The sequence below is a fragment of the Pseudochaenichthys georgianus genome, chromosome 19, assembly GCF_902827115.2.
Source record: "Pseudochaenichthys georgianus chromosome 19, fPseGeo1.2, whole genome shotgun sequence".
NCBI classification, from domain to species: Eukaryota; Metazoa; Chordata; class Actinopteri; order Perciformes; family Channichthyidae; genus Pseudochaenichthys; species Pseudochaenichthys georgianus.
Genome location: NC_047521.1, coordinates 16368093 through 16380708, shown reverse-complemented (window position 1 = coordinate 16380708; position 12616 = coordinate 16368093). Strand labels below are relative to the sequence as shown.

Sequence of the window (12616 nt, the reverse complement as noted above, 5' to 3'; positions counted from 1 at the left end):
TACAGGTGACAGACCTGATCCACAGTATTAAAGTATTCTGCTTAGGCTTTTGAAGAATTCCTTAAATAGCAACTCTGCCTAGTCGGGATCACCTTTAATCTGATGTTTGGGCTCGCTGTGTTGAGTGTGTTGTGGCACAAAAGAAAAGGACAAGGGAGGAAGTATAAAGATATTAGAGGGATACAGAAATGAGTACATACAAGACAATTAAATAAACATATTCTAATGCAAGTAGAGGATGACTACTCTTCAAGCCAAGAGAAATATTTAGCAAGGTGGGAAGATTACAGCGTCATGTGACTGCTCTGCTGTGACCTTGTATTGTTCATGTTGCCCTCTGACTCTCTGAGCTTTAATCATCTATAGGCTACACCAGAGGAGAACTACAATCCTCGGAGTTGTATTATGCTTAAAGCAGGAGGCATCTTCTCTGTGAACTGGATTGTGTGGGTTTTGGTTACACAAATGTAGTAAATATACACTATACTTATAGACTATTTTCATAATTGATTTAAAAAAAAAAAGTAGCTTGAATAAAATTAAATGTAACACATTATGATTGATTTGAGTATATGTGGTTTCAATACATTAACATAATTAGTAGTTTCTCAGGCCTGGCTGCAATGTGATGATTGTGTCACTCTGAAAAAAACTGTACAGACACAATTTAAAAGTGTTAATTACAGCAAAGACTGCGGAGCGTTTAGAATGTTTAAACACATTTCTCATTTACCAAGATCTGTAACAACGGATATGTAAATTACCTCCAATATGTGCACTTTATCTGACGTGAAATTGAATTCAAAACCAGCAAAATACCATCTCTCCTGTTTTTTAAAAAGGTAAATATTATTTTTTATTATGTTTCTAAAAATAGGCCCACAACAAGTATGTTATCAAATAGTTAAGGGAATACTCCAGAAGCAAGAAGTCATGACGTAGGCACAACACCTAATCCTGCCTTGTTAATTGGTTTACAGCTAGCAGTCAGCTCCATCTGTTTATGTCTGAAAAGAGCTCTCAAGAGCCACAGTTTACAGGAGGGAAATTAAAAACAAATCACTTTACACGCAGAGAAGGTAAAGAAACTTCACATCCAGGCGGCAGAATATATGTGGTTGCCATGGAGAAGTGCTAACAACTAAGGATTAGCTGCTGATTGTTGAGTAATTCTCTCCACTGTTCATGCTTGTTAGCTACAGATGCCAATAATGGATGGGATAAGAATTCAGGAACATTCATGTCTGTCAGCTGGCCCGTACACTTCCTGGTGTCACATGCATGCCTGCCAGGGCTCTTGGTTTATGCGCATGTCTGCTGAATGACTGCCTGTCAGTCAGGAGCTTCTTACTCCTGGATTAGTGCAGACCACAGTGTTCTGAAAGCAGCAGCAGAAATGAGCGTTACTGTCGAGGAGAGGGGCCGGCCCAACACCCTGGACTACAGAGTGTATTTCAGTAAGAACAGCTTTTTTATACATCTAGTATTTGTGTTGTTGAAAACCTTTAGTGTAATAGTTGCCAGCTATCTGGAAACTATTATGGCTGCATTAGCCAGTAGAGCTTTATGAAGAGATCTGGCCATTTGTAGCTCATCAAAATTTGTATTTCTGCTAAAAATGCATTACTCTTTTCCTTAGAAAACTCTGAGGGAAAATACATCTCTCCCTTCCATGACATACCCATCTACGCAAATGAAGCAGAGGTGAGCATCCAGTGTCAAACTTAATGCTGCAGGTTTTTATTTTAAAAAGTAGAGCTGTATTTGTAGCATTTGTATTATATAACTGTGTTGCTGGGGCTGTAATGTAGCCTTTAAATGTTTATTAAATCAACTTGTGTTGCAAGTCAAATGTTGTACACGTACCATTTGTAGTTTAAAAGTATCGTTATATCCCAGATTACCAAAATGAGTCATATTGAGATTTTACAATTCAACTTTGATTCTGAATTAGTAGTAATCAGTAATGGCCAGATGGCTTCCCAGTACCACCTGGGGGCCATAATCAGTGTGCTACCTTAAATGACCTCAGGTAACTTTAGTTCAGGCAGACATTGGGGCCTTGTTGAAAAAAAAAGGTGACTTTGCCAATACGTATAATCACAATTATGTAGGCCTTACATAACTATAAAAATGGCATTGAAATGAATTTAAAACATTTAGAAGGATTCGTCCTGATGTAACAGTATTTCTTATAATCCTGCAGAATATCTTCCATGCTGTTGTGGAGGTTCCAAGATGGACAAATGCAAAGATGGAGGTATGCATATTTGCAAACGGGTACACTTAAGTTGATGTTAAGTCCCTCCTAATACTATGTTGTCGTTGTGGAACTAATATTAAATGTTCTCTTTTCTTTTTTAAAATCAGATTGCCACCAAAGATCCTCTTAATCCACTGAAACAAGATATAAAGAAGGGGAACCTCCGTTATGTAGCAAATGTGTTCCCTCACAAAGGCTACATCTGGAACTATGGAGCTATTCCTCAGGTAACTAAGTTGATGTTCAGACAACAGGAAAACCGACCATATCCCCGCTCTTCTAACCTGAGCTTTCTTTGATCACAGACATGGGAAGATCCCAACCACAAGGACAGCGACACAGGATGCTGTGGAGACAACGATCCTATTGACATATGTGACATAGGAAATAAGGTACAACTGTCATTAGGGGCTTTGAAGAGACAGAGTTATATTGAACCGTTTGTAGCGTTTCTTATTAAGAGTGCCTTTGATTCTCAGGTGTGCTCTCGAGGAGAAATTATCAAAGTGAAAGTGTTGGGAACTCTGGCTTTGATCGATGAGGGCGAAACAGACTGGAAGGTCATTGTGATCAATACTGAGGACCCCGAGTCTGCAGACTTTAACGGTATGAACAACCAACAATTAAAGAAGGACATATGCAGTTTAATAAGGTTTTCTGAATATTCAGGGTTTTGCTTTGTTATCGATTTGTTGCAGATATTGATGATGTAAGACGACTTAAGCCTGGATACCTGGAGGCAACTTTTGATTGGTTCAAAAGGTACAAAGTCCCAGATGGGAAGCCTGAAAACCAGTTTGCTTTCAACGGGGAGTTCAAGGACAGGGTACGCCTTTTTAAGTTGTCACAGAACTTACAGTATGCTGTGTTTTAAAACTGTTATAAATGTTTTTTTAATTTAAATGACTGATAACAGTATGTTGTGTAAATACATGTAACATTATTTCTGTATCAGGTGTGCTCAAATTAATAAGAAACTTACAACCGAAAACAATTTACAAACGTAAAACATTTTCAGAGGCAAAGTTGTTATGAAATGTTTTTTCTATAGCCCAACCTCTTTGGTTACACACATCAATTGTATGTGTACCCGTTATATTGAAGGGGGAGGGGGAAATGATGTCTATTGATTGTTGTGAGAAAAAAAAAATGTTTTCCAGGACTTTGCCGTTAAAACAATCAAGGACACCCATGAGTTTTGGAAGGCACTGATTTCTAAGAATTCCAGCGCTGGAGAGTTAAACTGGTGAGTGCTTAACGCAGACAGTCTATGAAGTAGAGCTACAATGAATAGACTAAACGACAAATCCATCAACCGGAACATTTTGACAATCTGTTGATCTTTAAAGTAGCAGCAAATCTCTCACTCTGTTTAACACCTTTTTACTACAGATAAAGTAATGAGTTTGTGACTTTCTGTAAATAATTCCTTTATTTTTATTCCTTGAAATCAGCACGAACACCGGTGTCTCAGATAGTCCGTTCTGCTGCTCTGCTGGGGATGCAGAGGCCGTCGTTAAATCTGTAAGTTTGTCATTTTCAAATGTATACAACCTCCTTTCGTTACTTACATTATAATATAAATATGATAAACAAAATATCCACAAATACTTAAATGCTTGCCAATTTTTGAAAATATGGTTACCATTTGATTTCTTGAAAATGAAAAAAGAAACTCTAAAAAACACACCCAAAATGATTTCACAAATGTATCCAAAATAAATGATCCATTTCTCAAAATAACACTCTTTGATGACTACTTTCTTTTACAGGCATGTGCTTTTGGAGCTGAAAATCCCATTCCAAGTTCAGGTGGGTGATTGTACGTTTATTTGTTTTATTGCAGATACTCGATGTTTTAACTTGATGGAAATCGCATACGTTTCTTTTATTTATGTTTTCCAGTCGACCAATGGTTCTACTATGAGAACTAAGAGGAAACTTCTGAGCAGAAAACATCATTCCTTACTTCACTTCTTTCTTCATCTGATTTCAACACAACAGAGCAGCGCGGTAACTGGATGGATTGAATTTATGTTTCATGTCACATTTTCTTGCTTTTTTGTTTGTTCATATTTCTGATGCCGTCAAAAAAGCTTTGTGTGTTTGTAACTCAATATCTAGTTTCAAGCTTGACACAATAAATCCCACTATATTGTCCATTTTATTTTGTATTTATTGCACCTCCTACATATTGTCGATGTCACCATGATGTACGGTTACCTACAGAATAAGGATATAAAATAGATAGTAGCAATAAGTAATGCTCTGCTTGTGATTGTTGAAAAAAAAAAAAGAAATACTGCCTGCTGGCAATTTTGGCCTCTTAACAGTATAAATAAATGTTTTTGTAAGTCTGTGGCTGTAAGTGGATAAGCACCATTGGGTGCTTCTGTAGGCTGCAATTAAACAATGATCATCAGATCAAGGGGTGAAACCCGCCGCTGCTGCGTCTGTAAAGCCGGTGTGTCCTTGGGCAAGACACTTCACCTGAACTTGCTCCTGTGGGTATTGTCCACAGTGACCATTGCATGTATAACACATATATGTAATGTGTGTCTGTAAAGCGCTTTGAGCACTGGAAAAGCGCTATAATAAATGTAAGGAATTATTATTATTATTATTATTAAACACTACACTTCAATAAGCACTAGAGACCTTAGTTGTGTTAATAACTATGGCAACAACAGCTCAAAGGGTTACAGCCATTATTACAACCAATACCTGAAATCATACCTGCATTGATTGCCTGATGCTCTTTTTAATTTCCTACCCGAGATCAAAGTTTTCAGTTCTAAATGTACCTGAAGTAAAATGTGGTTCAATGCTTGAATGGAGTCTTTCTGAAAAGTAAATTAGTTACATTACATGTTACTTGTTAGTGTGGTGCTAAAAATGACCTCCAATTCAACTGACAACAGTAACATCCTGATTTGTGTATGCATGCATGAGTATAATATATAATAATATAAAAGTTACAGGGGTTGTTTCTACATCTAATACTTGTAATAATTTAGGTAGGTTTGCTCATACTTACTTTCAGACAAGTAGCATTTTTATTTCACTTTTTTTAACAGTAGGCTTATTTTGTTACAGTGTGGTATTAAAATGTTGTTCTTATGTAAAGGTTTCATGCCTGGCTCATCCAGTAATCTTCAGGAATGACTACAATACAACATTACTAATAATAAACACAATATAAGTATTAAGAATATTAATTTGGATTCCTGCTCATTCAGGCTTTCCTTGGTATTAAAGAGAGGACAAACCAGCCAAAAAAGCTGTTAAAAACTAAATATATATTAGTCTCTACAAATCAGAATCAAAGGAAGGAAATTAATAGATTGGCAGGAAATAAGCGGGAAGACATTTACGTGCCATTCAAAAATATAGTTGGTGTGAAATCTGAGAGGATAAAAAAAAGAGGATCAATGACAATCATGAATAGGTAAAGAAAAGGACAATATCGACTGTGCCTTAAACAAATTGTAATATTAGCTTATCGATACATTTCAAACTGGTTTTGGTGATCAGTAGGCCTACCAAGTACCAGAAACATTAGAACATGTATCTTTGTTAAAGGAAAAACCATGGATGTATAATAGGGGAAAACACACCAGAGAGCATGCTGGACACTGTAGGAGTTACCTGACACCAGGAGATGGCAGAAACCCAAAACTAAGGTTGCAAACAACCGCATACACACCACAGAAGAAGAAGAAGAAGAAGAAGAAGAAGAAGAAGAATCAGAATCAGAAGAATCAGAAGCGGAACTCTGACTGTTTCCAAGGAGACCACCAATACTACGGTCAGTACTGAGGGGTAAGCCAGCTAACGTTAGAGTAGAATAACATTATTTAGATGTTAACACACAATACAACATAGTGTGCGCTTGACATCAGTTCGATGTGGATCTGCGAGGAGTCTCTAGTGCCCTGAACGGCAACCTGGCCCACAGGAGAACAGACCGGAGGTTTAACGTTAAGCTAACGCTAATGGCTACCTAGCTAACAAGCGTCAATACCGTGCACACTGAAACAAGCTAAATACAAACACACATGTCTTTAACTCATTCAGTGTTCAGGGTAGTTAGGACATTACACTGTTGCTGTTTGCAGGGTCGGCGTCATGGGGGGTCATTCGCGGGCCATGCCCCCCCAAATGAGTCACTGTGCCCCCCCAACGCAGGGTAGGCAAGCCTTGCCACTTTGCCGGGTTTTTTTTTGTAATCATATAAGTGAAAACGTTTCCACTAAAGGTTTTTTGTGTGAAATACATCAGAAATAAAGAATACAAATATAAAACACAGCCTGAGGTGTGCTCACTGCTGCTCTCTGATTGGTGTGTTGCTTGACCAATGACCCCCCGACTTTTGTTGTGTTATCATTACGTGGCTGTGTGTTTAGATGAAAGCCCAGTGGCGATCTGTTCATCTGTTACACTGATTATACACTAAAGCCATCGAAAATAATATGACATACAGTACAGTACAAGTAGCCTACTTCTGGGTCTCTGTGTTTAATTTAAGCTTGGCTCTGTGTGTGTGGCACGATCGCATTTTGTGAGTGCGCGAGCGGTAAAGTGGAATGTTGTTGTTAGCATCTGGTTAGCTAGCTATGCTAACGGATATAAAGAGCTGTTTCTACACCAAAGTGGAGGAGAGTCCTCTCCTGTCAGACTGAGAGGATCGTATAACCTCAGCTCAGTGAGGTAAGGACTCTCTCAGTGTTTAGATAGTTAACTTTAGTGTAAGTTATCTCAGTGGGTCTCAAACGGTTTGGTCACCATTTATGTAAACAAGTATTTGTGAGGAACACATTTATATGATCATTAGCCTATAGTTATTACAAAAATAAGAGAATAAATGAAAAACGGGTATGAAATACTATAGGACAGTAACACAAGAATACAGTTTAAAAGGGGAGTGATTAGTAAAATATCCATAAAGAAAAAGTACATCTGTGTACAGTTCTGTTTCATATGGATGCTGAGAGATGTATCCATAGATCTCTTCATTTTGCTCTCAAAGTGCACCAGATTGATGCATTTAACTTCAATATTTAAAAAAATAATCTTCCCGGTGGAGCATGCGTGAGACCCTCCTAGTGGAGGTTAGGTCCACCCCACACCTAAAACATGTTCACATGGATAGGATACTAAATACATTTGCACACTTTTTATATGGTGGCCTATGTCCATATGTTTCTGTTTTGGTGGTCGTGCCACAACCGTGCATGCATGCACAAGTCATAGGTGCGCTATACAATAGCACTACACCCTGCAATGTGTGTGAAAGACAATAGAATTTACAGCATGTTTTTTGAAATTGAAGTTGCGTTGGTGTTTGTGTGTTGGTTGTTGCTGGCAGTGTGTGCCCCCCCCCCCCCCCCCCTTGGTAAATGATTTCCCCCCCATTCGATTTGTTCTAGAGCCGACCCTGGCTGGTTGTAAATGCCATTTTATAATATAGTGGAAAGTATCGCTGTTAAATAATGTAGGTTATCATTAGCTAACTTGGATGTCGATAACGGTGATAATGTACACAGGTGTTTGGATGCACATGCTTAGTTTGATCTGAACGATATATGAAGTCATGTGATACATTTTGCCTATGTGAGTGCAGCTTTGGTGTCGTCATAACGTTATCTCGGTGTGATGTAATGGTGTGGGAAAACATACCGTTCTCATGGCAGACATGTTGACTTGTTCTACCAGGAAGAACACAAGTGGGGCCGGCCTACCTAAATAGAGCACTGTCCTAATGAATGTGATCAATCACACCTGTGCCTTTTTCTGCTGTCACGGGACAAAATAATATATCTGAAAACTAACTACTAACATACAATACACTGTGTTTTATGCTCAAAAGGATTTTAGAGAACCTCACAATATTGGGTTTTTAATACAGCATCACAAACTATGCACTCAAGAATTAGCTACCAAAATCAATAAATACCTCAATGATAAAGTGTAAACAGATCAAATTTTTTTTGGAGTGTTATGCGATTCTAATCTGACTTTTCTCTTGTTTCAGTCGAACACTGTCAAGATGTCGTTTTTATTTGACTGGATCTACAGGGGGTTTAGTCATGTTTTACAGTTCTTAGGTAAGTACTGTCTGCAGTTTTGCAAACGTTTACAATTGGTGGTAAAGTGCAAAGTACAGTAAGGGCTTGATCAATACAACCCTAAATCATAAACCAATGTTATCTATAACCATGAGGCTTTCTTTCTAAAATGCTGCTTTCAGGGTAGTGTTGAATTTCATTGCTTACATTTGTGGGTCATTTCTTCCAGGTCTGTACAAAAAGTCTGGGAAGCTGGTTTTCCTGGGCCTGGACAATGCTGGCAAAACAACGCTCCTACACATGTTGAAAGATGACCGGCTTGGCCAACACGTGCCAACCCTGCATCCAAGTAAGGAGACATTCAGATAGTAGTGAGCCATGTGACAATGTTGTAAAATGAGTCTTACTGTAATTTACAGCCATTTTGTTCTCACTGTAACAATCACTGTAATAACATCTTTATCTCCTTTTTCTTAAAGCTTCTGAAGAGCTGTCAATTGGTGGGATGACATTTACTACATTTGATCTAGGCGGACATGTACAAGGTGAGATCTTCATACACTTGATCACACAATATAGAAATAGTACTATTTTACCTCTCCAATAGATTTTGGTGGAATATAACATCAAACCGTAAAGCTGGTGGTTTTCTGATAGTAATTTAAAGGTGAGGTAGGTAAGTTTCAGAAACCGGCTCGAGTGCACTAAGATTTGAAAGTACGCAGCCGCAGGCTTCCACAGATGACATTTTTTAATGGATTTTTTGTCAAAGCACTAAAGATATTCATTGCTATCGGGATGTTAAGAGCATTCCATGGAATATAACAAAAAGTGTATCTCGAGCCGGTTTCTGAAACTTCCCTACCCCACCTTTAAGATTCATTTTAGAATTAATTTGTATATCTTGTTATTGTTTGTCCCAGCTCTTGACTATATTGATGTGAGGTAGTGGAAATATCAAATAATACAAGTTAAAGACCATAAGATTACCGAGTCTTTTAATCAATTGCCTCCTTGTTGCCTTAACTATCAATAATCTGTACGGCCATCAGAAACAATTGGGAGTAAACAGAAGCAAGTTGACCAATCACAGTTCTCATGGCTGCCACAGGGTGTCTCTGTCTGTAGCCCCTGCAGCTCTGACATGTGACATTCTGAGGGTTTCAAACCAGCTCTGATGGAATAACTGAACCTAAAATAAAGCGTACAGAAGTTGAACCAGTGCTGCATACAAAAAAGAATGTACTTACCTATTAGATTATGATATTGATGAATACATTATTTTACACGGTTAATCACTGTTTCTGATATGTTACAGTAAAATTGTAAACCAATAGTTTCCCTGTATCGTAGTCAAGATAGAAATATATAAAAATCATAAAAAAGACCTTCTGTGTGTGTTCATTTACTCAGAGCTATTCACTTTATAACCCTCATACACTTTGTAACGATTGTGTCACTTTACGATGGTACACAGAGGCAATACAAGGACACAGCTCAATTCCACCGGTTCATAATGACATTGCTGTGAAGGGCATTCACTCACGTATTCAATTGCTGCAAGGAGAGTTATTTCACAAGCAGTTTTGTCTTTGCTGACAGCTCGAAGAGTGTGGAAGAACTACCTGCCGGCCGTGAATGGAGTCGTCTTTCTTGTCGACTGTGCGGATCACGACAGGCTCTCAGAATCTAAGACTGAGCTTGATGTGAGATTTTCACTTCACGCTTCCAAGCTGTGTTCCACCTGACTGTCTGCTAACTGTTCACTGACGTTGATTGTGCTGCTCTCTTTTCTCCAGGCTCTTCTCGGAGACGAAACCATCTCCAGTGCTCCAGTGTTGGTGCTGGGGAACAAAATCGACCGCCCTGAAGCCATCAGCGAGGGAGCACTGAGAGGGGCTTTTGCTCTTGATGGTCAGGTTACTGGAAAGGTAGGCGTGTCATAGATTTGAATTCTCAGAAATCCTAGGATCTCTCCTGTGTCCTGATGGACGTCTTCCTCCTTTATGTGTGTCTCCACAGGGAAGTGTCTCTATGAAGGAGCTGAACGCGCGGCCGCTGGAGATTTTCATGTGCAGTGTGTTGAAGAGACAAGGCTACGGGGAAGGTTTCAGATGGTTATCACAGTACATCGACTGACACGCAGCACTGAAGCTTACCCAGGAGGGCTTTTCTTGACACTTTTTTTTCACAAAGCACGACAAAGACTTTGTGTCTTTGCCAATCAGACCACATCCCAAACTTAGATCATGTTAAACGCTTATTCTTTATAATACTTTATTCAGGATTTAAAGGTTTCTATGCAAAAACTTTTAAAAGTGGCTCACGGTGAACTGTCCCACCTGTGTTGTTATTAATGTGAGTTGTCGAACTCTATGGCATGTTAATTAGGTTACATCCAGCAGACATACATTATGCAAGAATGTAGATACAGACACATTAGTGTTGCATTATTTAATGAGGAATAGACCAACAGATCTAATGGTATTTATTAGGAAGTGATTAAGGACTCAGTGGTGATTGAGTTTGGTAGATTAATGCTCATCTGCTATCAGATTAAGATGGTTGTGTTTAGAATCTAAAATACATAACTAATTAAAGCAGAAGTTTTAGGATGTTTCAACTAATGATATGCAGCCACTGCCTTCAAAGCACATAGCCAAAGATGTATGCTAATAACTTTGGGAGAGATTGGACTTCAACAAAAGATATCTTCCCCGCTGAGCACTGAGCCAAAATAACATCAAATCCCCCAAAAGCAGAAGAGACGGCCCATGCCATAAATAAAGGCAAGGATGATGAATCAACAGAGTCAAACTGAACAGCTCACTGATGAGCGTGCTGTGAAAATGTGCTTCTCACTTTCCCCGTCTCGATGGAAATAGCTCGTTTAGTTTTTGCATCTTTTCCTAAACGCGTTGACCCAGAGGGACGCTACATGTTGAAGGCAGCTAATTTGAAATGTGTTAGTCGGACTGAGATAAGTCTTCATTATCTTTGACTCGAAGATAAAACATTCACACCGAGCTTTTATGACGTTCCGTGGCTACCCTTGCTTTAATATATGATTAAGTCTGTCATGACATATTGCTTTAAAATGTCTGGAAGCAATAAAGTAGAATGATTAAGTGTACTGTCGCAGAGACACTCCTACTCCTCCTGTATTTGAGAGTAGGAAAGTTATTCTGAGCCCATTAATTGTAACGATATGTTATTATTTATTCCTTTGAATCCACAGCCTGAGCAGTTTATCTGCATGTAATCAGCATGTAGGCGGTTCAGCAGCGCTGCAGGTAATGTACTTTTTGACTATCTGAAAAGATATGAGAGTGCATTTGCTAACGTGCTAAATTAATATTCTTATTCTGGATGTTTGAGTCTTTGTAAACATGCATACACTTTTACAACACCCTGTGTAAATGCTGGAAATGGATTATGTGGAACAAACGTTTGATTCGCATGAACCGTTTCCTGCATCATGTTTACAGAGTAACGTTTTGAATGATCTGCATATTTATTTATGCAGGGATGTTTGTGGCTAAGATAATAAGAACAACTTGTTTGTTTACTGGGAATCTTTAATGTGTATAGAATGCATGTAAACAAACGGCTTTCCCTTTGAACAGTGTTCTGTACCCGTTGTTATACTCCTGTAAATGATGTATAATACAGATGTAAATGTTTGTACAGTAGCTGCATATTAGCCGACACTAACAAAGCACTGGATTTATTTATAGCAGATTAATTCAAAATTATATTTGCTGCAATTATCTGTGCAAATAGTTTGAATGACATAATGCATACATAGTGAGGAGTGGTTTACATGTTGTAATAAAAACAGACCTTGTTTTGGACTCATCTGGCCATGTGTCATTTTGTATTATAACCCCAATTAAACCCCTGTGGTTAACACTTGTTAAGATATGTGTATTTTCATTTAAAGGTCCCCTATTATTATTATAGGTTTCAGATATATACAAAACATGTCTCTGAGGTGTGTGGCTCAAAACACCAAACGGATCATTGTAGCATCCCATAAACCCCTCTGTTTCAGCCCTGTTTCAAAAGTGCTGATTCTGTGTCTGTAGCTTTAAATGCTAATGAGCTGCTGCTGGCCACGCCCCTCTGCCAAGTGATTGGTTTGAAAAAACACAGAAAATGTTGCTTTAGGAGGAGATTCAAGTGATAAGCTGGGTGGGTGGTACCTTGGTTTGTTATTGCTTTGGTTGCACAAGCCAACAAATACATTCTGACATCACAAAGGGGCCAAAATCTGATGAGCTCA

General features: G+C 38.5%; 2 protein-coding genes across 3 annotated transcripts; both read left to right on the top strand.

Moving 5' to 3' along the window:
- The first annotated feature begins 1162 nt into the window (after positions 1–1162).
- ppa1a (inorganic pyrophosphatase 1a) lies at positions 1163–4403 on the top strand. The gene is made up of 11 exons (XM_034107657.1): positions 1163–1457; positions 1640–1704; positions 2207–2260; positions 2371–2490; positions 2569–2655; positions 2743–2869; positions 2962–3089; positions 3424–3509; positions 3718–3787; positions 4036–4075; positions 4169–4403. Exons 1-11 carry the CDS (start codon positions 1322–1324, stop codon positions 4195–4197), a joined length of 942 nt encoding a protein of 313 aa, XP_033963548.1. The 5' UTR covers positions 1163–1321; the 3' UTR covers positions 4198–4403.
- Positions 4404–5964: 1561 nt separating this feature from the next.
- Positions 5965–12189, top strand: sar1aa (secretion associated, Ras related GTPase 1Aa). Of its 2 annotated transcripts, none has more exons than XM_034107660.2 (7): positions 5965–6085; positions 8298–8370; positions 8561–8680; positions 8811–8876; positions 9934–10037; positions 10131–10262; positions 10354–12189. In XM_034107660.2, exons 2-7 carry the CDS (start codon positions 8313–8315, stop codon positions 10468–10470), a joined length of 597 nt encoding a protein of 198 aa, XP_033963551.1. In that variant the 5' UTR covers positions 5965–6085; positions 8298–8312; the 3' UTR covers positions 10471–12189. The 2 variants fall into 2 exon arrangements, with proteins under 2 accessions (XP_033963551.1, XP_033963550.1); XM_034107659.2 differs by having other exon boundaries at positions 5972–6071.
- The last annotated feature ends 427 nt before the right edge of the window (positions 12190–12616 follow it).